The 25529-nt window shown below is 42.7% G+C and overlaps 2 protein-coding genes across 3 annotated transcripts in view; one reads left to right on the forward strand and one right to left on the reverse strand.

Annotated features, from left to right (window-relative positions):
• Positions 1 to 788: 788 nt before the first annotated feature.
• LOC122833442 (centromere protein P) overlaps positions 789 to 25529 on the reverse strand; it is an 84598-nt gene continuing 59857 nt past the window's right edge. For both annotated transcript variants that reach the window (XM_044120983.1, XM_044120982.1), the window contains exons 7-9: positions 2389 to 2468; positions 2215 to 2306; positions 789 to 1531 (exon numbers count right to left, since the gene is read on the reverse strand). In XM_044120983.1, the coding sequence (XP_043976918.1) occupies positions 1386 to 1531; positions 2215 to 2306; positions 2389 to 2468 (318 nt within the window). In that variant the 3' untranslated portion in view covers positions 789 to 1385. The remainder of the gene's footprint in view (positions 1532 to 2214; positions 2307 to 2388; positions 2469 to 25529) is intronic.
• Positions 3655 to 23294, forward strand: ecm2 (extracellular matrix protein 2, female organ and adipocyte specific). The gene is made up of 12 exons (XM_044120979.1): positions 3655 to 3996; positions 8218 to 8352; positions 9428 to 9571; positions 12853 to 13041; positions 15037 to 15759; positions 16001 to 16116; positions 16479 to 16614; positions 17157 to 17314; positions 20353 to 20492; positions 20586 to 20698; positions 21428 to 21641; positions 22760 to 23294. The coding sequence occupies exons 2-12, from the start codon at positions 8220 to 8222 to the stop codon at positions 22950 to 22952; spliced, it is 2259 nt and encodes a 752-aa protein (XP_043976914.1). The 5' UTR covers positions 3655 to 3996; positions 8218 to 8219; the 3' UTR covers positions 22953 to 23294.

Consider the following 25529-nt stretch of genomic DNA (forward strand, 5'->3'; position numbering starts at 1 on the left):
GAGAAAACGTGACTTTTCAATAAATGAGATTGATGAGAAATGTCTGTTAGGGATTCAGTCAGAAAGTTTTTCTAACAAACACTTTAGAAAATGTTTTTGTTCCTGTTCTGAAAATAAATGCAGAATTTCCTCCAGTTCCATCGGAATCAGGACCAAACTATTGGACTTTCTAACTTATAAACTGTTGGATTTTATAAACTTCATTAACCTTAATAAACATTTTTTATCCAAAACTTTAACTGCAGAAACCGGAACCAGTTTTATAAACTTCATATTGATCTAAAGCAGGGGTGTCGAACTCCAGTCCTCGAGGGCCGGTATCCTGCAACTTTTAGATGTGCCTCTGCTGCACCACACCTGAACGGAATAATTAGGTCATTAAGGCTCTGGAGAACTGATCTACACAAGGAGGAGGTGATTAAGCAATTTCATTCCAGTGTTTTGTACCTGTGGCACATCTAAAAACTGCAGGACAGCGGCCCTCGAGGACTGGAGTTCGACACCTGTGATCTAAAGGATGTTTTCTACATGAACATGTTTGTTCTGATCTCTTTCATGCTGTGGAGGAAATAAAAGCCTCAGTGAACATGAAAACACCATCAGAGCTCCTGCAGATCCATGGACATGTAAAGAGACTTTTAGCTATTTTAGCTGCTTTTCTGCTGTGGAGTTTTCAGAAGTAAAACTGAGTCATGATGTTTTGTCTGAGAATAAACCACAATATCTGACAGTTAGAGTCCAATAAACTCAAATAAATATATAAATATAAATGAGTTATGTGTTTGTCTTGTTAATCTTTATGGTTTCAGTCCATCAGGATAAACTTGGATGCAGAATAAAGGCAGCAGTTGGAGCTCCAGGTTCTCAGCATCTTTCAGGTGTTGAGAACCTAAAATATTATGAGTTGTGATGTTTATCAACTATTATAACCCTGGCAGGAACACTCAACATTTGGAAGAAGTTGGCTGATTTCAGGTCCCTGCAGAGAGAAAATGAGCTGCAAACTCAATTAAATCTGCTGGTTCTTTAGAACTTTTTAAACAAATTTTTAATCAGGATCTAAATTTTATTTCTCTGTCTAAAAAGTAGGATTGAAACCGTGGTCATTTCCCAGGATCCTCAACATTCGCTGGGGTCATAGGTCATCAGCTCTGCGATTCCTGCAGACTTCTGAAACCTCGGTGTGTAAATCAAAGCAAAAGAAACTTTTTGAGGATCCAAACAGCTGTCTGGTGTTTTCTACCAAAATCATTTATTTTATTTTTGTAGATTTGGACCAAAGAGTTCTGCTGGTTTGTCTGCTTTCAGTGCGTCTCTCTCGTCCAGGACAGGAAATAAAGTTCTGGTTCAGGATCAGCTGAGGTCCAGCAGAACCTCTGGAGCTGCTAATCGCTGAGTTCGTCTCTCTCTGAGAGGCTGACGGCTCTGATGATGGACTCCATGGCGGCTTTAGGTCCCAGAATCCTCAGCAGGCTCTGAAAGGCCTCTGCAGCACCGCCTCCTGCTGGCTGACTGGGGAACATCTGCAGAGCTGCACACAAACAAACAACAATTAGCATCTGGAAACTGTTTCTTTCCTGTTGCTTTTAGAAACGCACCAACAAATCAGATTTTCAATGCATCAAAACTAAAAACTCCTTCCATTTTTTTGTCTGTAAAGGAGTTTTCTAATTACTGGTTAAATACAAAACAAACCTCAGGGAAATAATAACAATAACAATGTCAAAGTGCTACAACATAACAATAAAAGAATAAGGTTGAGTTGGCAACAGTGAGATGAATATTGCTAACTGTCAGTCAAACCTCTCACTGAAGAGCAGAAGAGGACAGAGGCTGATTTATAAACCTTTGATGACTAAGATAAGATCAGTGGATAAGATGGGCTTCACATGTAAGTATCGGCCAATCACAATCCCCCAAAATTAAAGAAATTGGCGCCCAGAAATCAAGTGGTCGATAAATCAATTGGCCAATAAATGTATCCTATATTATACATGTATATAATGTAAACAGCACTGCCAGAGATGCAATAAATTTATAGCAGGTGTATGAATGATCTAATGATCAGGCTGCTGATAGCAGTCAGTCCACGTTGTTAGCAGAACTGGAGGGCCCCAATAACCAAATTTCACTTAGGGCACCATGGAGGCTTTGGCCGGCCCTGGGGCTGAGGATGACACCTGCACTTCAGGTAGATGTCCTATCAGTTCTGACCTTTCTCTGGGATCTTTGACAGCAGCTGGATCTTGGGCGTGACGGCGCCCCCTGTGGAAACATCCATGCACCAGTGAATGAAGAAGCCGCAGCTGCAAACAGAAACAGAGACGAGTTCAGAGGCGGATTGGCTCTGGTTCTGGAGGTTTTCTGCCAGGGTGAAAGGATTTCTACCCTGGAAGCTCGGGATGATTCAAGGTCATGACCTCTGAGCCGCAGCCTTCGGGAAGAGACACGATGGAGGGAAACTTCTCCTGCAGAAGAAAGAACAGATGGGAACTAAAGTTATTACAGTCAAATGAAAGTAACAAAAAGTGAAACTGAGAAAACATTTTAGTTAACTGAAATAAATAAAAACAGTAATTAATGGGGAAAAACTATAGCTAACTATACCAGTGTTGTTATGGCTACTGATTTCAACTTTACAGGAGTGGAAAACCAAAAAAATGGATTTAGAGACCACACTACTTTAATAATTTGAATGGAACATCAGCTGAAAAACAGTAATATTATATATATATATATATATATATATATGAAAAATGTTATATATATAAAAATCTTTCAATATATTTATTGCATTTATGCATATATGGAAGATAACAAACAAACATTCAAACAATCATTGAACAATGATGCTTTGGTTGTGTTGTTCCAGCTGCTGCCTGTAGGGGGCGCCTGTATCCAGATATCTGGCGGACCAATCAGGACTAAGAGGCTCTCTGGAGTCTCCAGGGATTCCATCAAACTGACAGTTTAATCAGCAGCAGCTTTAAATCATCTAATTCTGTGAATATTCAGTCAATGCACTGAAGCAGCCTGAAGGGGGCGCCACACACTGATGAAATGAGTCCGTACCATCACCTCTGTTATCATCAAAATACCCAAAAAATAGTTGAAAAGTAGCACTACTTCCACATATATTTACTGAAGTAAAAGTTCAAAGGAGCCGTCCAAGAAAGTTTTCCAGTGAGAGTAGAAAAGTATTTGGTATAAACTATTCGAGTACTGAGTAACTGACCAAGTTATTATTTAATATTTAAAAATGACACAGTTAGATGGACCAAAATGTAAAGCTAAGTGGAAATTTTGTTATTTTAAGGACAAATGTGACAATAAAAGAAAAATCAGGCAATAGAAAATTTTTACAAATCAATTTCTTTCAATAAAAAAGCTTAAACAAAAACTGCAGGTGTGTGTTTGTGTCTGGTGGATTTTTGGTTAAAACCTGAAATTTTACTCAAGTAGGAGTAGCAACACTTCGTAATATAAAAGTAGTAGTAGAAATACTTCTAAAAGTACATTTTTAAAAATCATTATCTGATTCTGATCATCTCATTCTGGAGGATTTCTGGGATTCTTCAAACCTGAAGGAAAACGGTTTTTAATTCATTTTATAACGTCTCCATGGACACCCAGACGTGATTCCAAACAAGTTCCTTAAAACAATTCCTTTCATCGCCTCTGCAGATGTTTTCTCTGCTGAATTTAGTCGGTTTCCCGGATCTGCAGGACTCTGACCCCAACATGACCTCTCCTCCCGTTCACCGCCTGCTCTGCTCAGATTCCTGCAGCAGGTTGGCAGCGTCCTCTCCCAGGCAGGAAGACACATGTTGGACCCCCTTCCTCCCTCCTCCACTGCCTCCTCTTCCTCGCAGCTCCGCTTCACGTCTCGGGTCTGAAACAGACACACACTCTCAGGGTGTCATCGCTCAGCGACACACACCTCTCAGAGCGCCGAGGACGACCGGAGGAGGACAGAAGTTCAGCTTCAACCTGACGGTAATGTTGACTCCGTGTCTGTCTGTCCTTGGCTCCTCCCCCTGTCCCTCCGTCCCCGTCGTCTGTCTCTCTGCCGTCTGAGTCACGGCAGAGCATCTTGACATGTTTGGGAATTACAGGAGATTTATTTTCGGTTGTTAACAGCTTGTAATTAACAGCTTTTACTGCATTTGTTTACATTCCAGCAGCATGACACCAAAGCTCAGCAGGAGCCTCAAATTAAAACGCTTTAATATCTTCACGGATCCGAGAAAACAAACCGAGCTGGCACCAGAAACAGAACACTGTGATTTAAAACAAATGTGAGACACGAATCTGCTCCCGTCTATTCAGCTTGGGAGGCTTTTTATGTCGAAACTTTACATTTCCTGTGAAACTAATCTGACTTCTGGACTGAAAGTGAATGAAAAAGCAGCAAAAGTTCACAGAAAAATCTTCAGAAACTCTGGAGGAGTTGAAATTGGGCCAAGACCTCTTAGCCAGAGCAGAGAGGATGAACTGTTGTCTTCAGCAGGAAGAGCTGCGTGAGGGCCGAGGCTATGAGAGCAATAGTGACTGTAATTATTTTAGGATGTATTAACTAGACCTTTTCTGACCAAAACAACACAAAATCACGAGCAAAACGTGAGCAGAGCTGCTGCTTCTAGCTGAGAGATTAGAGGCTTTTTGTCTTGGGAGCAAAAAATGTTGAAGCAATAATGAATTTATTTTTTTTTGTTCAAAATGAATGTTATTCATTTTGAATTTATTTCTTTCAAAACGCTTGCTATCTTTAGCCAAGTTTAATAAAGAATAAAAGCTGATCGGTATTAGTTTTAGCCTGACACAAATAAAATGTCTCCATCTGCATCAACCAAGAAATTTGCATTATTTTTAATTGCAGTTGGAGGCCACAAAAAATTAATACCAAGGGCCAGAAGTAGCCCCTGGACCACACTTTGGTCCACTTCCTGCTTTTGGAGTGGTCTCAACCAAAACGAGCCCGAGGTTTTTAGGCAAACCAGAGTTTGTTTTTTGAGTTTGATTACAAATTCTCACCTTCCCAAACGAACTAGTTCGATTAAAGCGGATTAAACATGGCCGGAGTGAATGAACCCTGAATTCTCAGTCAAATTCTGAATGAGTTTAGTTTAGAAAACAGGGCGGCATTTGATGCGAATACATTACACCTCCACTGTTTAGTGTTTTTTTACTCCTAAATTGTGATTTGAAGAATTTGTGACGAGCACATTTTTGGATCCTGATATATTACAGATTCTACTTATCCTTCCAGAATATTGTCATCTGATTTCCCCTCTGGTTTTGTTTTTCCAGCAGAGACCAAAATGTCATCACATGAACTCATTAAGAATCAGCTGAAACAGATTTAATGTCCACCAGTCCAAATAAAATCCTGCTGGAAAACAACTTTCAGTTCACATAGTGAGATGTTTGTTTTTAGCTGTTGGAACCCTGTGGCTCTGATGGACCGCTGAACCAGAACTGGGTCTAAAAGGTCTGTTTCAGTTCCTGGGGCTAAATGTGGACTCAGATCAGAACCAGAACCCTTAAAACCCCCAGTTTAAGTTGATAACTGATGTAAAATATTTTGAATAATTAATAAAATTTGCTGCTTCAGCATCCTAGTCTGGTTCTAAGAAGACAAATTAAACTTTTGTTTCGTTTCCACCCAGCTGATTCTTCTGCCTGTAACTCTGATTTACCAATTTGTTGTCCACAGTTTGCTTGGTTCTGCCTTAATGCTGTTCTGGAAGCATTTTGACCAGAACAGGTTGAAATATTTCACCTCTCACAGGAACGTTTCCTGGTGGAATAAAGGTTGTGGTAACCAGCAAGTGTTTTTCTGTTGGACTGCATGTGAACAGATGCTGAAGTTCTTCTGGGTCCATCTGAGCAGAAACTCTGGGAGAACCAAACTGGAGCAGAAACATTTCTCCATCTGAGCCTGTTCATCCAGGAAGTGAGCTGCTGAATATTTCCCCCGTGTTGCACTGATTTTCTCTCTTTGTCTCCCTTTTATTCCTGGATTCCTATTGGTCAGGACAGAGGAGGGGAGGCGGTCTGTGTTCAAGCTGCTGCAGGGGGCGGGTTGGGGTCCGCAGCAAAACTTCAAGGAAGTTTCATGCAAGCTGCAGAATACTGTACCTGCATGAAGCAATAAGGAGTAAACAGCCAGAGACACGGCTGACTGTAACCAAGGAGACCATTTGATCTAACTTTAAAAACATCCAGATCTGCTGCTGACCTTTCTGGTCTTCATCACGGGAAAAATCCAACAGTCCGCTCCTTTAAATTAACTTGGAAGTTTGGAAAACAGATTTTTGCTTATTAATCAACTTATTAATCACACTGACCCGCATAAAGGAGCAAAATAATTTCTGTAGGGCCATTTACACATAACATTACAGGGGCAGTTTTATATGTTTTACAGGCGCATAGTTTCATTTTATAAACCAGTGAAGTAACTAACTACCTTCAGTTGTTATAAAAATGCTGTATATATTAAATATGACTTAAAAGAAAATTTACTTCCTGACTTAATGCCTTGAAATTGGGCCTCTGTGTCTTTAAACACTCCTGCTCTTTCTGAAACTCCGCCTTCAGGAAGTCAGCAGAACATAGTTCCTCTTTTAACCCTTTAACAAAATGTTTACCAGCACTGCATTAAGTAGGAGCTCATAATGAGGTGTTTGCTAATTGCTACTGGCTAGTCTGAAGGAGCCGAGCGTGGGGAGGAGTTTTGTCTGGAAGGTGACGCTAGTTCCATCCAAGATATTGGAACTGTCGCCATGGAGATTAAAGGATTTCTCAAAACAACAGTCCAGGTATGTTTATGATGAGCGAAAAACATTCTAACATGATGTCAAGCTAAAAAAGTTTACATAATAATACTGCACCCATAAACACCACCAGACTGCATGGAGATAATCAGCTGCTGTGCCTCATTGGTAATTACACCCTGCAGATGAGCAATAATCACAAAGCGGCGGTTATATTAATCCGTCTGCTTTATGTTACCTTTTCAAACAGCAGCCATTAAACTCAGCTGAACATGGTGGACATCTTCCAGTAGAGACAGGTCTGGTAACCTGTTGGCGAAAGGACGTCATCCAGAACTTGAGAAATGTGAACTTTAAATGGTTCTGTTACAGGACGACTACAGGGTTAGATTCCTGCCAAAAACCCAGAGGAATGCATTAACCAATCACAGCAGAGCATTTAAGTCCCGCCCTCCAGGCATGAAGCTGCAGCTCCTTCAGTGACAGACAGCTGCACAAAGGAGTGTTACCACAGTTCCTTTTCAATTCAATTCAGTAACACATTATGATAACATAACATTATCATAATATAATGTTAATATCACAGCAGAATAATCCTGCTGTGATGTCTGACCTCATTTAAAGAGGCAGGGTCGCATAAAACTGACTTTATGCTTTACATCATGTTATAATGTTATTCCCCCCACTCAGCTCCTTCAGACTAGCCAGAAGTAATTAGCAGACACCTGGTGGAACCAAGCTTTTTATAGGAGCTACTTCTCAGTTCAACACTGCTTAAAATGTTGTTAAAAGGTTAATAGAGGAGAAATATTCAGATGACTTCCTGAAGGCGGAGTTTCAGAAAGAGCAGGAGATTCCTAAAGAGACGGAGGCCCAATTTCAAGAAGCAAATTTTCTTTTATGTCATATTTGATATATGTAGCATTTTTATAACAACTGAAGGTAGCATGGTTACTTGTTTACGCTATGAACAGGCACTATGTGCCTGGAAAACACATAATACTGCCACTTTAAAGGTGCAGGATGTGGGGTGTACTGACCCCTAGTGGTAGCAATGTCAAACTGCTGACTGCTTTGCATTCTAAATGTGGATGACAAATGAGAAGAGAAAGCGTTTGCAGTTTTCCATCAGAAGGTGGAACACTGCAGCTTCTCAGAACATCTGGGCTCAAACCAGAAGCCTGGATGATTCAGACACAATGAGCTGCTTCATCCTGCAGCAACCAGACCAACTAGCACCTGAGCAGATCTGCCTGCTCTAATAATGACAGACTGCAGCCTCAGACCCGTTATTAGAGCCTCGGGGAGCCGGACCCGGCCATTAAGCAGTGCAGTGCGGCTATATGAGGAGCGGCGGCGGCTCTGCGCAGCTGCATCTGACACGCTGCTGCAGGTCAACGCTCCGGTTCGACTGACCTCACTAATCTGTGGCGCTTTGCAGGGATGAGGCAGTGGCTGGTGTGGGCCGTTCTGTGGCTGCTGGTGGTTCTGATCCTGCCTGACGCCCGGGCCGGGTCGAGACATCGGAACCAGGATGAGGAGAGACAGCGAGGGAAGCGATGGAGGGACGGACAGGGTGAGACATGTCACTAATATTTCTCTGCAGGGGACCAGAGGCCTCCACCAGGTTAATGACGTAATATGGAAATTATGACGTCATCAAACAATATTCCTTATTTCTCTGACAATGTTTAATCTTGTTTCTGTTATTCCAACAAAGTATGTTAATAATAGGGATTTAATTGGCACAAGGTTTTTATTTTTTTCCCTTACATGTTTTCAGCTGATGATGACCTCAGAAAACAGAATGATGTTTTTAATGCAAGATTGCAACTTCAGTAGAATTTAAAACAAATACAATACCAACCAGTTTACAGTTTTCACTCAAAAGCATGTTGCATATTTTTCATTAAGCTTTAAATAAATCATCACAGACAGATTATTTTGTTCCTATTTCTTTCTGCAGTTGAAGTGATTCCGAGAGTATTTTTGTTCCCTTTTGTAAAAATAACATGCATTTAAAAGAGAACTACAGTAATAAATTTGTTTTTCCCATGAATACTTCATGTAGTCCTGTGACACCTTTAGTTAACCTCATAAAAGAAGCATTTATTTTTAAAAATAAAGGTCTTTTTTTTGTTCGTGATGAGTCCACCAGAGGGTGCACTGACAGTAGCTCCTAGCTAACAGTCCGGTGAGTTCAATACACAACTTTCTGATTAAAATCTTTTAACTAAATTATGGCAATTATTAGGGAATTATAACATTGTCTAGGAAAATATGTAATCTTATAACTAGTTGTATTTTAATTAATACAAATAAATATGTCACACTTTCTTGATGTACATTTTAAGAATAATCCTGAAGTATTTCTTCATCACATGTGCAAATGAGTCAGATGTGCAGACTGTCCTTTCTGAACAAATAAGCCTCGCTGTGCCACGCTTTCTACATTTCTACATCACTTTTTAAAGAATCTGGGTTATGTTCAGTGAGGAGAGGAGTGCCATCTAGTGTTTAGAAATACAAATTGCAGGTTGCTGTCAAACTTCGGTTTGCTTTAACTTGCGGGACGGTGGGGAACCCTTCCACAAGTTTTCGTGTTTCTCTGAGCTAACGTGAGCTGAGGCTATCTGCGCTTTGGTCTGCAGGTTATATCTGGACCAGTGAGGGGCGCTCTAAACCTCTGAAGATCCGGCTGGTTCCAGGCCCAAACGGCCCACACACACCAGCAGGAACCCTGACGTTCTACAGGAACGTCCCAGAACTGGAGTCCAGCTACAGCGTCATCCCAGGTCGGTAAGAGAGCAGCAGCCAGCTGATTGGACCGAACCAGGAAGGTTTGATCTGGTTCGGTCCAAATCTGGTTAAAAACTGCTGGAATCTGAAGACATTTTAAATATCCAAAATAATGAAACAAAACACCAGAAACAACAAATAAAATGAATTATGAAGTCTCTTTAGTTTGAAAGTCTGAAAAATAGATTCATAAACACAAAAACTTGTAATTTCAATTTCCGGTATGTTTCAGTAAGTTTTATGCTAACCGGCACAATATAGTTCCCGTTAGTTATAGTTTCCCCCCATTAATTATTGTTTTTATTTATTTCACTTGACGAAAATGTTTTCTCAAATTCAGTTTTTGTTAGTTTTAGTCAACTACAGTATCTGGTGTGTTTCCTGTTCCTTCCACTTCAATGAAGCTACAAATCTATGTAGACTTTTCCCATAAAATACATTTAACAGGACAGTTGGATTACTATAAACCACCAGGAAAGGGGGTGTAAATTTTGCAGTCAGAACTTTTTTCCGGCTGTTAAGCTGACGTGAAGGAATCTGAGAGAAACAGCAGAGAAAAAAAACGTCCTCTTATTCACGTTCACTCATGTAATGACGAATCATCACATCCAAACATGACTGGAGGAGGGAAAACTTCTAAGGTCTCCCACACAGAGAGGACGGGAATCCTGCAGATCAGCAGCAGTTAGCAGAGGGCCGGCGGCAGACATCTTCTGCGAGGAGCTAAGCTCATTTCTTTCTGTGGTCAATGGTTGATGCTTTAAAAGAGCAAAAGAGGGAAACTGCAGCTTTATTAGGCCCTCATGAATTAAACTGGGTTATAAAAAAACCCTCAAAAAACTGAGGAGGTTTTTTCATGAACCCAGAGAGAAACTAGACTAAAGCAGAACAAACTTCTGATTTGTTCTGGAGTAAATCAAAAGTTTAATACTTCAGTTTATCAAAATTAAGAAAGCAATGCTTTTAATGAATGCAAAAAGATTTCTGCATGGAGCAGTGGACCTTAACCAATCAAAACAAAAACATGATATTGCATGAAACAAACTGAAATCAGCTTTTAGTTGATTCTAGGAAGATAATTCAGAATTTTTCTGAATTTATAAAAGTTAAAGGGTATTCAGATGCTAAAGGGAGTACTGCAGGCTTCAATTCTCAAGTTTCTTCATTAAAACAGCAATTGTACTCTAAAGAGTCAATTTAGACTCTTTAGGTTGAGCCTTGTTAGAAAAGGCAACGAGTTTTTGGACAAAAAGGAGTCCACACAGACAGATTTAAACTCTGCCAGACAAACGGACCAAAGCATGATTAACTTTCAGATTAGAGCGAGAGAAGAGTCAGGGTAGAAACTGATGGAACTGATGGAGGGTAAAATTTTAGTTGTTTTTTAGGCATTTCCTTTTTTCAGAAGAGAAAAGGAAAGCTCCAAAGAACGAGTGCTTCAGTGGAAATGACAGAGGGACAGTTGGCCAAGGCCATAAAGAAACTACCTGTGCTCCTGCAGACCCAGCAGAGTGCAACTCTTCCAAAGCCAATAAATAAATATTAGAATCAAACAAACTACAAACTCTTTTTAGCTGATTCTATGAGGCTAATCAAGACTTTTACCTACTTTATAAAGTGTTAAAAGCTATTCGGAGTCCAAATGGAGTTCTGCAGGGTCCAATCCTTGAGCTGTTTATTTCAGCAGGAATTATACTCTAAAGAATCCCTGTTTAACCCCCAGGGCCACTGAGCTCAACTTTTCTGGGTTGAAATGCATAAATAAGGCAGGGAGTTTGGGGCAGTAAGGATTCAACACAGTGAGAGATTTAAACTCTGCCAGACTTTAACTGATGGAAAAGCCAGAGACTATAATTTGAGTTTCTCTCTGAGCAGAGGCATTATGGAGAGAAGCAGAGGATTGCCTTGCTATACATCCCTGCCATTAATGTAGCAGTGAAGAATCTGAGAGGCGGAGAAACGATATTTCAGAGAGAAAAGAAAAGCTCTAAAGTATGAGTGCTTCAGCAGAGATGACAGGGGGACAGTCGCCAGAGACAATAGAGAAACTAGCTGAGCCTCTAACTACCTGTGCTCCTGCAGACCCAACAGAGAGCATGCCATTAGGAAGGAAAGATGACAGACGGGAAGCAGTCCAAACAGAGCCAGAGAGCTCTTCCTGCTGGATCACAGTGTTTTAAAGTCTTTCCCTCTGACTCACGGCCCCTCGCAGCCTCGTCACGTCGCTGGCCTGGAGCGCTACGACTTGGGCTACCTCGGTGAGAGGGGGGTGGCAAACGGGACAAATCACTGCTTTGTCTGCTGCTTATGCTCAAGTACAGGCCAGACGACCAACCAGACGCACAATTACTGGAGCAGGACAACAACCTGCTGGGTTCAGATCCCGACTTTTACTGGCCGTCTTCCTGTGCAGCTGCTCATGAATTAATGCCATGACCGCATAAAATACATAAGAAAACACTGAAAAAAATCATGCAAACCAGAGTTGGAGTATCATACTAACTCACAAAACTGGTCCAAAGAAAAATCTGCAACTCAAATGAGAGAGTAGAAACTGCGTCTGATGCAGCTTGAAGCATTGAAATTATGCATTCTGCATGTGCTTGGATGAAAATCAGCTTTCATATGATTATTGATTTTTTAATTATCCCAAACCAGTCTGTTAGTGTGAAAATATTAGTGTTTAAACACACAAAGAGAAAGTCTGTTGGTCAATTTCCTCCCCCACAAAAGTTATATTTGTAGATTAATTTCATATATGTACAAGAAAAAAACATTGTACATTTGGAAAACAAAAGAATAATTTTCTATAAATAAAGCTCATAATTTCTATGGTCATAATATTAAGACTAATTTATTCTATGACAAAGTCAGAAATTTGCGTTACAGAAACTCAGAAATGATCTGGTGTAAAAATATGTTGAAAAAGCCAGAAGTCATCTAAGACTGATGTGTATATTTTGGATATTTTCCAACATTTCCCGGGTCCGGACTCACCCGGGAACGCTTTAAATTGGATCCGGAACTGAAATGGGGAAGAAGAAGCTGCAGCTGAACCCGGGAGATCAAACTCCTCCATCTTGGAGGACTTCTGAGAATTTAACCAAATGTCATAAAACTGCTGAAAGAGTTCTGACTCTCCGAAAATGAAGGAAATTGGTGCTGATAAGTTGGTGCACCTCTAAATATTATGCAGTGATTATCGGTGGCTCTAAACGGCGGCCAGATGTTGAACTGACCCTGGTGTGTGTGGGTGTGTGTGCGTGTGTTGGTGCAGGTAAGCAGACCCACTGTGTGTACCACGGGCTGACCATGTTCGACCTGGCCGTCTGGTCTCCGTTGCCCTGTGTGACGTGTCTGTGCAGCGAAGGGCGGGTGGTGTGTGACGAGATGACCTGTCCCACAATGCACTGCCCGTCCCCGGCCACGCCCCCGGGCCGCTGCTGCCCCGTCTGCATGGAGCCAGGTAGAAACACGACATGTGAGACGCCATGGTGCAGCATCCGGAGACGCAGAGATGACGCCACGATGTTATTAAATCTCCAGTCTTCATCTCTGAGGCCTCGGCATGCTGCTTCCTGTTTCCATCATGGCTGAAAAATGTGTGCAACACATTTTGGACCCGCTAGCACACATGTTGTGAACTGTTTTAGCATTCGTACATGTTGGTGCTTTTAGTGTCAGAGAGGCTGGACACTGAAAAAGATTACAGCTTTATTACCTTTGTGAGTGGGCTTAAATGTTTACCTTTCTTTAAGAAGTCTGGGAAAACAAACCATCACTGGATCCTGGGTTTCATCCATGACTTTGCTGTAAAACCTCTAGAAAGATTCAGATCAAGAGTCCTTCAGGCTTTCCAAAGGTTTTATTAGTTTTTCTTGGACTTTTAGATTGTTTATCTTTCAGTAAGTGAAAAATTACTTTTATCTGCATGGTTTCTCCTTAAGAAGGCAGAAAAACAAACAAATTGAATCCAAAATAAGAACTACGCCTTAAAAACGATGAGAACCTGAACGTTGTGTTCTTAACAGCACAGTTTGGGTTTTGGTGATGGAAAATTTTACGATTAGACAAGCTGCCTGTTGGAGCAAATACAATTTCTTCTTCTGAACTAAAATATCCACCACAGGAATGAAACCAGATCAGGATCTGGTGATAATATTGTTGGTGAAGGTGACCACTGTGACCACTGGTTGTTGCTTCCAGACCAGCTGCTCCAAACAGGAAGTGGAAGTTCAGCATTTTTGTGACTGAACTACCTTCATGAATAAAAGACATTCAGCCCAGAAGCTGCACAGAGCAACAGACCAATGACAAAACTTTAGTTAAAGTTGAAAAGAATCAAACAAAAAACTGTTAAAAACTATGAAAAAAATTTTTTTGGAGTTGTCCATCCATCCATTTTCTATACACCCTTTGTCCCTAATGGGGTCGGGAGGGTTGCTGGTGCCAATCCCCAGCTAATGTTCCGGGCGAGAGGCGGGGTTCACCCTGGAAAGGTCGCCAGTCTGTTGGAGTTGTCAAAATAACTAAAATTGACAATAACTGTATTCATGGAGTGTTGTTAAATTGTTTTCCTTCAGAAATTTGAAGAGAAGAAAATAAAATATTGAAATAATGGAATCAAGTTTTTCCATTTTCCAACCTTGAAAATGCTCCAAAAAATTCCAGAGATTTTATTGTTTTTCCATGATATTTTTCCTGTGGAAAGACATGGACGTCCAGCCTCTGGGACGTCCAGGATCAGGGACACACTCAGATGTCCAGCCTCAGGGACAGACCCAGATGTCCAGCCTTAGGGACACATTCAGATGTCCAGCCTCAGGGACAGACCCAGATGTCCAGCCTTAAGGACAGACCCAGATGTCCAGCCTTAGGGACACATTCAGATGTCCAGCCTCAGGGACAGACCCAGATGTCCAGCCTTAGGGACACATTCAGATGTCCAGCCTCAGGGACAGATCCAGATGTCCAGCCTTAGGGACAGACCCAGATGTCCAGCCTCAGGGACAGACCCAGATGTCCAGCCTCAGGGACAGACCCAGATGTCCAGCCTTAAGGACAGTCACAGACATTAAGACCAGGAGGTCTTGTCTCAGGGACGTCCAGCCTTAGGGACAGACCTTGGCGTCCAGTCTCTTGGACGTTCAGGCTCTCTGACGTCCAGCTTCATGCCTCAGGGACAGACATGGACGTCTAGCCTCAGGGACATCCAGCCTCATAGAGAGACCCGCAGGTGGTGGGTTTGGGTTGGACCGGTCTACAGCAGCTCTTTGCTCTGTAGCTTCAGCAGCTGGTCTGGGATCTGCCTGCAGCACTAACACAACCCGCCTGTCTGTCCTCTACCATCTCCTGTAGTTTCCTTTACATCCCTCCTCTTCTCTCCTCTTCCTCTCCATCTCTTTCACTTTCCTTTCCCGCTCCCTGAATGGCTGCCCCGCGGCGCCCGCCTCCCCCACAGACTCCGGGCTCAGCCCAGAACTTTCTGGTGACTCTCCAGTACCCAGCCACCCCGAGGACCACATCGTCCCTCTGACCCAGGAGGACATCCAGAAAATCGTGTGGCGGGAGGAAGAGGAGCATCACGAGGAGGAGGAGCGTCTGAAGAGGAAGGACGAGGCGAGAAAGAAGAGGAGGAGGGAGAGGAAGGAGCGGGAAGAGAGGCAGAGGAAGATGGTTGAGGAGAAGAGGAGGGAGGAAGAGGAGGCGCTGAGGCTGCAGGTGGAGAAAGAGGAAGAGGAGTGGAGGACGAAGATAGAGGAGGCAGAGGAGAGGAGGCGGCAGGAGGAAGAGAGCAGGATGAATGAGGAGAGAAGGAAGGAGGAAGAGAGCAGGATGAATGAGGAGAGAAGGAAGGAGGAAGAGGAGCAACAGAAGGAGGCGAAGGAGGAGGTGGAGGTATGGCTGAGGGGAGACGTCTTCCAGATGCCAACAAAAGAAGAAGAACTCCTCCCACTTCTAGTCCCAACATATCCCACTAAGACAGAAGAGCTGAAGGAGGTGGCACCAGAAGAGGAAGAGGAGGAAGAGGAGGGAGAAGAGGGAGAAGTGGGAGAAGACGAGGCAACAGTAGTCCTTCCTGCCGGCTGCGACATCTCTGATGTATCCATGACCTGCGAGAACGTCCAGCTGGTCCACTTCCCTCCACTGAATGTCCCGGAGCTCAAGTCTCTGAGCCTGGAAGGTGAGTTCAGGGGGACAAGCAGGGAGCAGACAGAGGGACAATCAGGTGGTACCAATGGAGTGGGACAACCAGGGGGAGGGATGAGGGGTCAACCAGGGTAAGATCTGCCTGGCGGTCATTGTAAAATAGTTTATGGAAGTAGGAAATATCATCAAGCTACCAAATGCATTATACTCAGAAGAACCAGACCATGAATACCAGATTATGGTATTCGTTGGACTGAAATTGTTCTAACCTGCAGGGAACAACATCAGCAGCATCCCAGCAGGAGCCTTCAACGGTATTCCCAACCTGGAATGGATCAACCTGAAGAAGAACAAGCTGACGTCTGCTGGGATTGATCCCAAAGCCTTCATGGTAAGACATGTTGGTCCAGACCACGGGTGACCCACAGACCACTGGCGACCCACAGATCACCGGAGACCCACAGAGCACCAGAGACCATCAGAACACTGCAGACCTAAAGACCACTGCAGTGGTACTGCAGGACACTGCAGTACCTCAAAGTGCATGAGACACCCAGATCACTTCACAAACCTAGTCCACTGCAAATCCCCAACAGACTGCAGTTCTTCCTTTATGATCAGGAAATAATGACTAAATATCTCCATGACGACTGACTCTTTAACTCCCATAATAACTACAAATCTCCACAATGACATTCTTTGGGTTTCGCAATAACAAAATATCTCCATGACAACAGATTCTTTTTGTTTCAGGGCCTGAAGATGTTGAGGCGTCTTTACTTGGACGAGAATCTTCTCGACGTAGTGCCATGTGACCTCCCGTCCACACTGCAGGAACTGAAGATCAATGAGAACAAACTGAGAGGAATAGATGAAAATAGCTTCCAAGGTATGGAGATACCATCCTGCAGAGGGCAACCAGTCTGAAAATGACATACTGTAATCATTTGGACTGGCCAGGGTTTGATTCACTCACTGAAGCTCACCTTTTCAATTGACTGGTTGACACCATAAGAACAGTCACGGTTGACAAGTAACAGGAACAACATCAGTAAAATAGAAGCCACCTGGTTCTATTAAAAGAAGTCAAAACCAAGTAATCTCATTGGCATTGGTCACACTCTAACAGAGTAAAGGTACTATTAGCATTAAGTCCTGAAGTGAGGACATCATCCACTTCTACTTACTCAGTCCCATTCAATGTGGTTTTTAGATAATGATACTCGACAGTGGTACTCCTTAATACTATCTACCTGGTCGGGGTTCTAAGAGAGCTAAGTTCAGTTGTCGGTCACTGATGGGTGATGAGAGCGACTCTGCTACAAGAATCAAAGGCACCATTTTTAAAACCCCCAACCTCACAAATATTTTGGTGTGTTGAACCTGATTAGTCTGACTCTTAAGCTGAAACACAATTGCATCGTGTTTCAGATCTGAGCAGCCTGGTGATCCTGGAGCTGGAGGGGAATCTGCTGAGTGAAGGGAACGTCGACCCGAGGGCCTTTGCACCTCTGATCCAGCTCTCCTACCTAAGATTGGGAAGAAACCATTTCCGGACGGTTCCCCAGGGTCTTCCCAAGTCACTGCTGGTATAAAGGATAAAATCCTTTCCATCATGACTAGAACCTGAAACTCTGCAGGGTGAGCTGAAATCCAGTCTTGACTGGATTCAGCTATGACCTGAGATCAGAACATGTTTGATCTATCTTTATCTTATCAATGATATAGACCAGTGGTCCCCAACCCCCGGTCCGCAGACTGGTACCGGTCCGTGGACCAATTGGTACCGGGCCACACAAGAAATAATTAAATATTTCCGTGTTATGTATTATGCGAGTCTGGAGGCGCTTTTATTTTGAAAATCCTTTAACCGGATTCTCTTGGTTGCATCTTGCGCGCCAACATTGAGCCCACAAGCAACAAAATGAGTAATGAGTAAACAAATGTCTTTGCAAAGGTGAAAAGGCCCAGAGAAGAGACAGGAGAATGGATTTATCCCAGTAGGTGATTCCCACATTCCAAGCTCTGCATGGCAATGAGGCAATGACCCTTTAAACTGCTTTGCTTCTTAGACATCATGAATACTCTGTGCATCACTTAGGGAGTTATTGTTTCCCAGATGGGACTGTCTCGTTGCAGAGAAATGAGCGCAGGGCTCCCATTAATTTATCAATATCATGAGTTAAAATTTTCATGAAAGTAAAATGTTAGTTTTTGTGGCGCATCTGTATCTTATTTTGAAGGGATATGTAAACGTTACCATAGCAACCAGAGTCAGAGTGTATTAGGACGAGAGGAGTAGAGCTTATGAGTTTTAGGTCTGGTTCAGGATTTAAGGATTGTGGGCTAGTTTTCCAAACCTCTTTGACCACAGAGCCGATAAAAGTCCAACAGGTTCGGTCGGTTCGTGTGTCCAGCCACACGGCAGGAGCAACACACCACACATTAACCGATTCCACTCACAAACATCCCGATTCCTGAAGAAAATCCCGTAAAACCCCAACATACCATACGTGAATTTAGAGAAACAAACAGAAGTAGAAGCTGTAGTGATAGTTTGTGGACTCATTTTAAGTGATAAAAGACAAAACAAAAAGAAAAAACATTTGATAAAAGACTGCGGGAGCAGCCGCTCTTTTTGCTGCACTATGCATTAAACCGGACTCTCGGTTGCGCCATGTCAGCTGTTTGGGATTCCTCCCCGTCCTTACATCACCACACTTTCTGATTGGCTACCTGTCACATTAAACAGACTGCGTTCTCGCTCCCAGTCAGGGAAAAACCCACTTGCTGTGGTAATCGGGCCAAGGTAATAAAACATGTTGAATATGCCAGATTTTAGATGGGAGCGGTCCGACATTCCACGTAACACACCACACAGACAGGATAATCATACGATTATTACAGGCGACAATCTTAGAACTTGGAACGTTCTAAGATTGTCATTAGGGGAAAATCAGGGCAAAAAAATTTAAAATTGTGTCATGTGACCTCCTCCCCTCCCGTTCCCCCGGACTGCGGTGATAAAAAGGTTGGGGACCACTGATATAGACAGTGCAATGAGTCAGACCTGATTAAAAATCTACATCAATTCAGGCTGCAGGAGGTCTAGCTTATTTATAGACTTTCTGGGTGGAGTCTCTGGGTCTGTGATCAGTTTGAAGGAGTTCAAATACCTCTGCAGTAGCATCATGAAACAGGACATAGAAAGACTGATCAAGGGTTCATCAACATCTGCCTCAAGACTCCTACAAACTCAGCTGTGGAGGATCTTACACTTAGATGAGGCCAGGAGGCATCCTAATCAGATGCTCAGGACTTGAGAAAGACTCCATGCGAACGTATGCTGGACATGCTACGTCAAAGCAGCAACTACGTGTTGCACAGCAAACTGCTGGGCGTCAAACAGAGCTTATATCGAAGTATTTTGTATGCAACATTGAGCTGAGAAGGTAGAGAGTTGGCACAACCAGTTATAAAGCTGAGCAGCATTATTGCCATTCTCTGTGTCGCACTGACAGGGTGTGCGTTGGCTGCCATGGTGGAGAAGAAATGATGGGCTAGGCACCCATCAACTTGATAGTATCTATTTTGATGTTGTAAAAATCAAGGAATCTGTCAAGAAAAATGTAAGCAATCTGTTTGGCTCATCTATGAGAGCTCCACTGTCTGCAGACAGAGCGTGGCTTGCACAATACACTTAAAAAGTCAAGGAGCTCCATTACGCAGGAGGAGGCGATGCGTCTCCACAATTAAAAGAATCAATTGATGATATCTAAGGATCTGATTAGGATGCCTCTTGGTCTCATCTATGTGGGAGAGAGCTCAGGAACACATCCAGAACTCAGGGGAGGAGACTAAATGTTTTCTAATTTGGTAAGTGTGAGTTTATGGTCTATTTAATGCACCTTCAGAGTGCTTTCCATCCGTCCTTCAGGAAAGCTTTGTCTCTCCTGTAACCTCCAGAATAAGTTTCTAGTCATTGCTGGAGACTCATGAAGACATATTTATCAAGTTAAGTTAGTCATTTAACTAAGCTTTGTTGGTTATATTTAAACAAAAGTAGAACCAGACAGGTTTCAGTAATCTTGTGGGTTTGTGAAATAATCTGCAACATCCACAACCGGTTGTTTTGGAACTACAAAGTTAAACTAAACTTCTTCTGCGGTTCACAAATCTCAGATTTCTTTGTTAACAAATTTATTATGATGTAAAATTTAATTAAGTCAAATTATTTGTAAAATGTACAAAAACAGAAGTTGTCTAAAAAGATAAATTATTTATGACCAGCAGCAGAGGTGTTGGCGAGGCTCCTTATGTTGCTTCATGGTCGCTGAAAGCAAATAAGGTTCTCAGCCTTAATATTTAACCTCCCACTTGTGGGAAACCAATCTAACCATCTAATTACAGCCTGTGGTTAACCGCAGAGAAGAGAGAGTACCAGCAGACTGGTGCTGATACTCCTGCATCCTGAACACACCTGTAAATACACACATACACACTCTTCATGTCATGAATCAGAACCAGGTCCAACAGTAACATCTGATAATTAGCTCAGTACTTTAACAGATGATGTTACAACATCATTCTGCTTAAACAGCATCAAACATTTCTTCTCCTTCTCCAGGAGCTGTATCTGGAGAACAACCTGATCGAGGAGATCTCAGAGACGGTCTTCAACCGCACCACCAACCTCAACGTTGTGTCTCTGAGGCACAACAAACTGGACGAGACCAAGATTGCTCCCATGGCCTGGTTCAACCACAGGTCAGACCAGAACAGAACCATCTTTACCAGCCATGAGGAGTTTGGTTCAATAAGGATACTCAAACATAATTTCTCTTCTTTCAACTTCTGCAGGACCTTGGAGTCCATTGACTTGTCACATAATGACTTTTACCTGGTTCCGTCCTACCTGCCCAAGTCTTTGGTCCACTTAGTGCTTGTGGGAAATAAGGTTGAGAGGATACCTGGTAGGTTGAAGGGAAGCCTTAAGAATACTCTGTGTACAACCCAGAGGTCCAGTGGTGGGAATCCCCACTGTACTGGACCATCATAAGAGAACCAGAAAACGTGACTTCCCATAATAGGCCTTCACTGACGTAAAACAAAAATTTCATCATCTTATTCACAAAGAGGCGGCCTCCTCCCCTTCTTGGCAGGCCCTGGTCCGACGGCACAGACCTACCTCTGCAGTGTGTCTGATCCGAGGTCCGTGGGCGTATTTTATGCAGAAATTTTGCTTCAACTATCTGGTTTTTGCAACTTAAATACTTTTGAGAAGCGTTTCTTCAGATACGGTGAGGAACTACATTTATTTTTCAGTGATTCTTCACAAAATACATAGAAAACTCCTGAACAGAAATTGCAGCGCTGTAGTACACGGAGGAGGCTTTCTGCAAAAAGTTGACACTTTGTCAGTAATTGCTGTGTTACCTGAATGTCGTGGAAGTGGTATCCCCAGGTGGTCTGTGCCTTTTGTGAAAGCTGTGCATGAATATGAACGTCCCAAAACCTACGCGTCGACTGTTTGGCATTGGGTGGCGTATGGAAGAGCTTTTAGACTGACAAGAGCAGAAAAGGTAGAGCAGGGTCAAATATTAAAAACCCTGAGGTATTGAGGAAAGGTGGGGGAACAGAGAGGAGCCACAGGACAATCATCTATATTTTCATCAATGATCTAACTAGGACTTCCTCTACAGGCTACATCTTTGCCCACATGGATCCCGGCCTGGAGTACCTCTACCTGTCCTTCAACAGGCTGGATGGGGAGGGAATCGAGCCAGAGTCATTCTTTGGCGCCTATCACTCCATGATGGAGCTGTGTCTGGACCACAACCAGCTGATTCACGTGCCGCTCGGAATCAGTGAAATGACCAACCTACACCTCCTCCGACTGGACAGCAACCGGATCAGGTAACAGAATCTTTCGGCTCCAGACGTACCTACGTAACATTCTCCCAGTATAGTCCCGTAAAATCCAGCAGCGTTTTTATTTCCCCCAACGCAGCAGAGCTTGAATCATTCATCACTTCCAGCCAGACACCAATAAACTGTAGGATCACTGGTAGCCATGACAACCAGAAACAAAATAAGCTGATTCAAGTTTCCACCTGAGAGCCTCACATCATCATCCAGAGAGGAAAAACACTACAGAGAGTCTGACTCTTCTCTAAGTCATCATGTTTTGACTCTCCATTAAACTCTTCCACATGCCAGTAGTGAGATCTTCATGCTCCAACAGCAACAACCTCCACAGTAGCTCCAGTCTTCTCCCACAGGGACTTTAATGGAGCTGGGGCCAAAACATACCTCTTTCTGCTGCAGTCAGTTTATTCGGGGTGCACGCTCTAAGGACCAGGCAGGTCACACACGATTAAAACCAGGTGGCAGAAAGCAGCCAAATTGTAAAATCTCAACACTATGGAGAAGAAAGCAGAATAGAGCACCAAACGTTCTGGGAGCCTCAGGACATGAGCATAAAGTCTGTTTCAAAATTCAGCCGATTTCATCCTGGGTGGATTGTGATATTGACATAATCTTGCACAAAGAATCATGGAAAGGAAGAAAGATCTACAACTGCAACAAAATCTTATAAAACACAAATGCACACAAGTCAAGAAATTTAATACACTTTTTACAGAAATGAATGACTGTTTAGATGCTGTCAGCTTAAAATGAAACTGGAAAGAAATGTCATTGAAAAATATAACTGCAGCTGAAAATGTTGAAAAGTTTATACTGGAAGTGAAACAAAATTTCATAATTGAAAACCTGCATATATTCAATAAAACTAATAACTATACTTCAAATGTCAGGATATGATCCCATCAATAAATTTTTATGTGTAAAATATGTTGATTCTCCAAGGAGATTTAAAATTATCCGTATTAAGAAATCTTAAAAAGATAACCCTGACAAACAAAGTGTGCATGTAGGGAGGATATGAAGAAAAATGACAGATATTTAAACCTTTTAGTTGTTGGAATGTGATGGAAATAAAATGAGTCTAACTGAATCTTTTAACTTTCCAGGAGCATCTCAGAAGAAAGCATCTGTGACCCGGAACAGCAGGGGGAAACAACTCTGGTGGCTATAAGGATGGAAAATAACTACATCGATGCCATGGATGTGTCTCCATCAGCCTTCTCATGTTTACGTTCTGCCTCCAGTGTGGTCCTGAAACCTCAGAAAACCACACAGAGGATCCACAGAACCAGACACTAAAGAACCAGACACCTGAGAACTCTGTCAGAACCTCCTCCTGATGTTCATGAACAACACGATTAGACGTGAGTTTCCTTCTGGGAAAGAGAGTGTTTCTGATCTCAGGACTTCATCTTTACAAGCTCTGAGTAACTCAGCCCCTGCATGACGTCTTGGGTCTGGTGAGTTGTTCTGCTGGGTCACATGGACCGACCTTTGGCTGTAGACGATGACTGAACTCTTTCAGGCTTCAGAAACCAAACACATCTGTGTCCTTTGGTAAAATGTAAAATGGAAAGAACTCCTTCCCTGGAGACTGTAAACTACTAATAAAGAAATGGAAAGAATTTCCCTGCAGCAGTACCAGAGCACATTATTTCCTAACAACCTCAGCAGTTTCATGTTCTCAGCTCTTTCTTCCAAACCTTTTATTCTCTAAAAGCTTAAACAAGCTGTGAGTGAGTGAGTGAGTGGGGTTGTTCTTTAGAGTTCATGAATTGCAGATTGTAATGACATTTAAGGATCGAGTCAGAGCATGTTCTCCAGAAGAGTTAAATGTTCCAGCAGACGAGAATACAGTAGCTGTCAGGACATGTCCTCCTCGTTTTTGTTCCTCTGAGTGAATGAGACAGAGCCTGGATAGGGAGTTCCACTGGTGGGATTAAAAAGGGATTTATTATTTATGAGTGGCCATGGAAGAAAACTTTCCAGAAAGACAGACTCTGAAAAAGCAGAGGTTGTCTTTGTTGACTGCCCTGAAGGATAAAGGTGTGTTATCACAACATTAAGATGCAAAGACTTCATCAATGGGCTTCGGTGTATCGCTTCCCTGGCTGCAGCTTTTCATGACAGAAATAACTTTCTATTTCTATCAGCTGCCTCAATTCACATTGGTGCACTTTGTGTCACAAACTGAACAGGTTGCTCAAAGGGTTTGGTTGGTTTGAACCACTAAAGTGTGAAAGAGAACCACAGCAGCAGAAAATGGAACAAAGGTTGCAGTTTTGGTTCCCAATCGAACCGGGTCTACCGGACTATTAATAGGAAAAACAGTAGTCAGTACAAAAGAGCATCCTATCAATGCATAGGAGCGTTGCAGGGAAGCAATGGTTGATGCCCATCAACCTCTGAAGGTCATCTCCAAACAATATAATGCTAATCATTCTGCAGAGGGGAAGATTATTCATTTTCCGATGTATTCTAGTGTCAAATCGGGGTCCATCTAAGTTTTGTCCAAACTGGATCATCAACAGAACCAAACACAGCAGGCCGATGGATCATGGATTGAACTTCTCCATTTGACTTCTTCTTTGTTTGGTTTTATAAACAACAGTCCAGCATCTCAATAATTGCAGTATAAGACAAGATAAACTAGTATAGCAGCCCGTCTTACCCTGATGGAAGCTGCTTTAAGCTGAATAAAAATCTGACATCTTTAGCCAATTAAAAGTGGGTGGTGGTCAGCATGGAGGAGGTTAGAGAACTGAGATGATGTTCCCTGAACTCCACCTTCATCTGCACCTCCAAGATACCAAACAGGAACATTCCCATTTTCAGATTATCACCTCAGTCGTGGGAGACGACCTGGAGCCAGGATGACAGATTCTGAATGAGTCAGAGAAAATGTGGTTCTGTAGCTGCACGCCATGAACATTCAGTAAAAGCTGGAAGCCAACATCATCATAACATTTTCCTCTGCAAGCCTGAGGTTTAGGAACATTTCCTGCAGTAGCAGAACACTGAATGGATGACGGATGTGGTGATCACAAAACCACGCTCCTGGTAACAAAACCTCAACATTTCAAGTGATCACTTATCCCTTTCTTACCTCTTATCCAGAGGTAAGAAAGGGATAAGAACAATGAGCTGGAGTGTATAGCAGGCTTTGGAAGATACGGACAAATCGTGGTCACAGCATGCTTGAGCTAGAAAACTTTCCTCAAATGAGCCGGAACGCCTAGATTAAAGCAGTTCCTGCAGGAGAAATGTCGGCAGGGTTGCCAAAAAAACCAGGTGCTTCAGTCATTAAATTCAAATATCAAAGAGACGAAGGAAGAGCCCAGGAATCGTCAGCCACATGACGTCAGGAATGCTCTGCAGGACGGAGATCAAGCCAATGATAAAAACCCTTCAGAACCATCAGTACCCTCCTTCATTCCTACCTGTTTCTTATTTGGGCTGTAAGCTTGAGCGAACAAATCAGATTTGTCTCCGTTAGCAGCTCCAGCGAGGTTCCACCCCGTTTTCCGTATCCACGCCCCGGGGTGGAACAAGCCAGTGTTGATGTGATTTGATTGACAGCCGACTGATTTCATTGATTTTTGTCACTGGAGGAGCAAAGGCCAAATCGTGCAAACTCTAAACAACAACGTGGCTCAGTTTGCAGGAGCATAAGTATGAGTTCAATCGTGAGCAGTGCCAGGAAAACATGTGTCAACTTTTGGAGTGGAATCACTGATTTAGCAGCCCTGCCAGCAGCTCGTCTCTCTGGAGAATGGAAGAGAGAAACAGTGTGAATTACCAGAGTTACGCAACATTAGCTTGTTATTCTCTGTTTGGAATTTTATTTTCAATTAAATTCATGAATGGATATTGGTT

This window comes from Gambusia affinis, linkage group LG07, assembly GCF_019740435.1.
Source record: "Gambusia affinis linkage group LG07, SWU_Gaff_1.0, whole genome shotgun sequence".
Taxonomy (NCBI): Eukaryota; Metazoa; Chordata; class Actinopteri; order Cyprinodontiformes; family Poeciliidae; genus Gambusia; species Gambusia affinis.

Excerpts from the sequence above, each read along its gene's own strand:
- ecm2 (XM_044120979.1), top strand. The coding sequence starts at position 8,220 with ATGAGGCAGTGGCTGGTGTGGGCCGTTCTGTGGCTGCTGGTGGTTCTG. Across the intron at positions 13,042-15,036 it reads CCCCGTCTGCATGGAGCCAG|ACTCCGGGCTCAGCCCAGAA; the intron begins GTAGAAACACGA and ends CCTCCCCCACAG. Across the intron at positions 15,760-16,000 it reads CAAGTCTCTGAGCCTGGAAG|GGAACAACATCAGCAGCATC; the intron begins GTGAGTTCAGGG and ends TCTAACCTGCAG.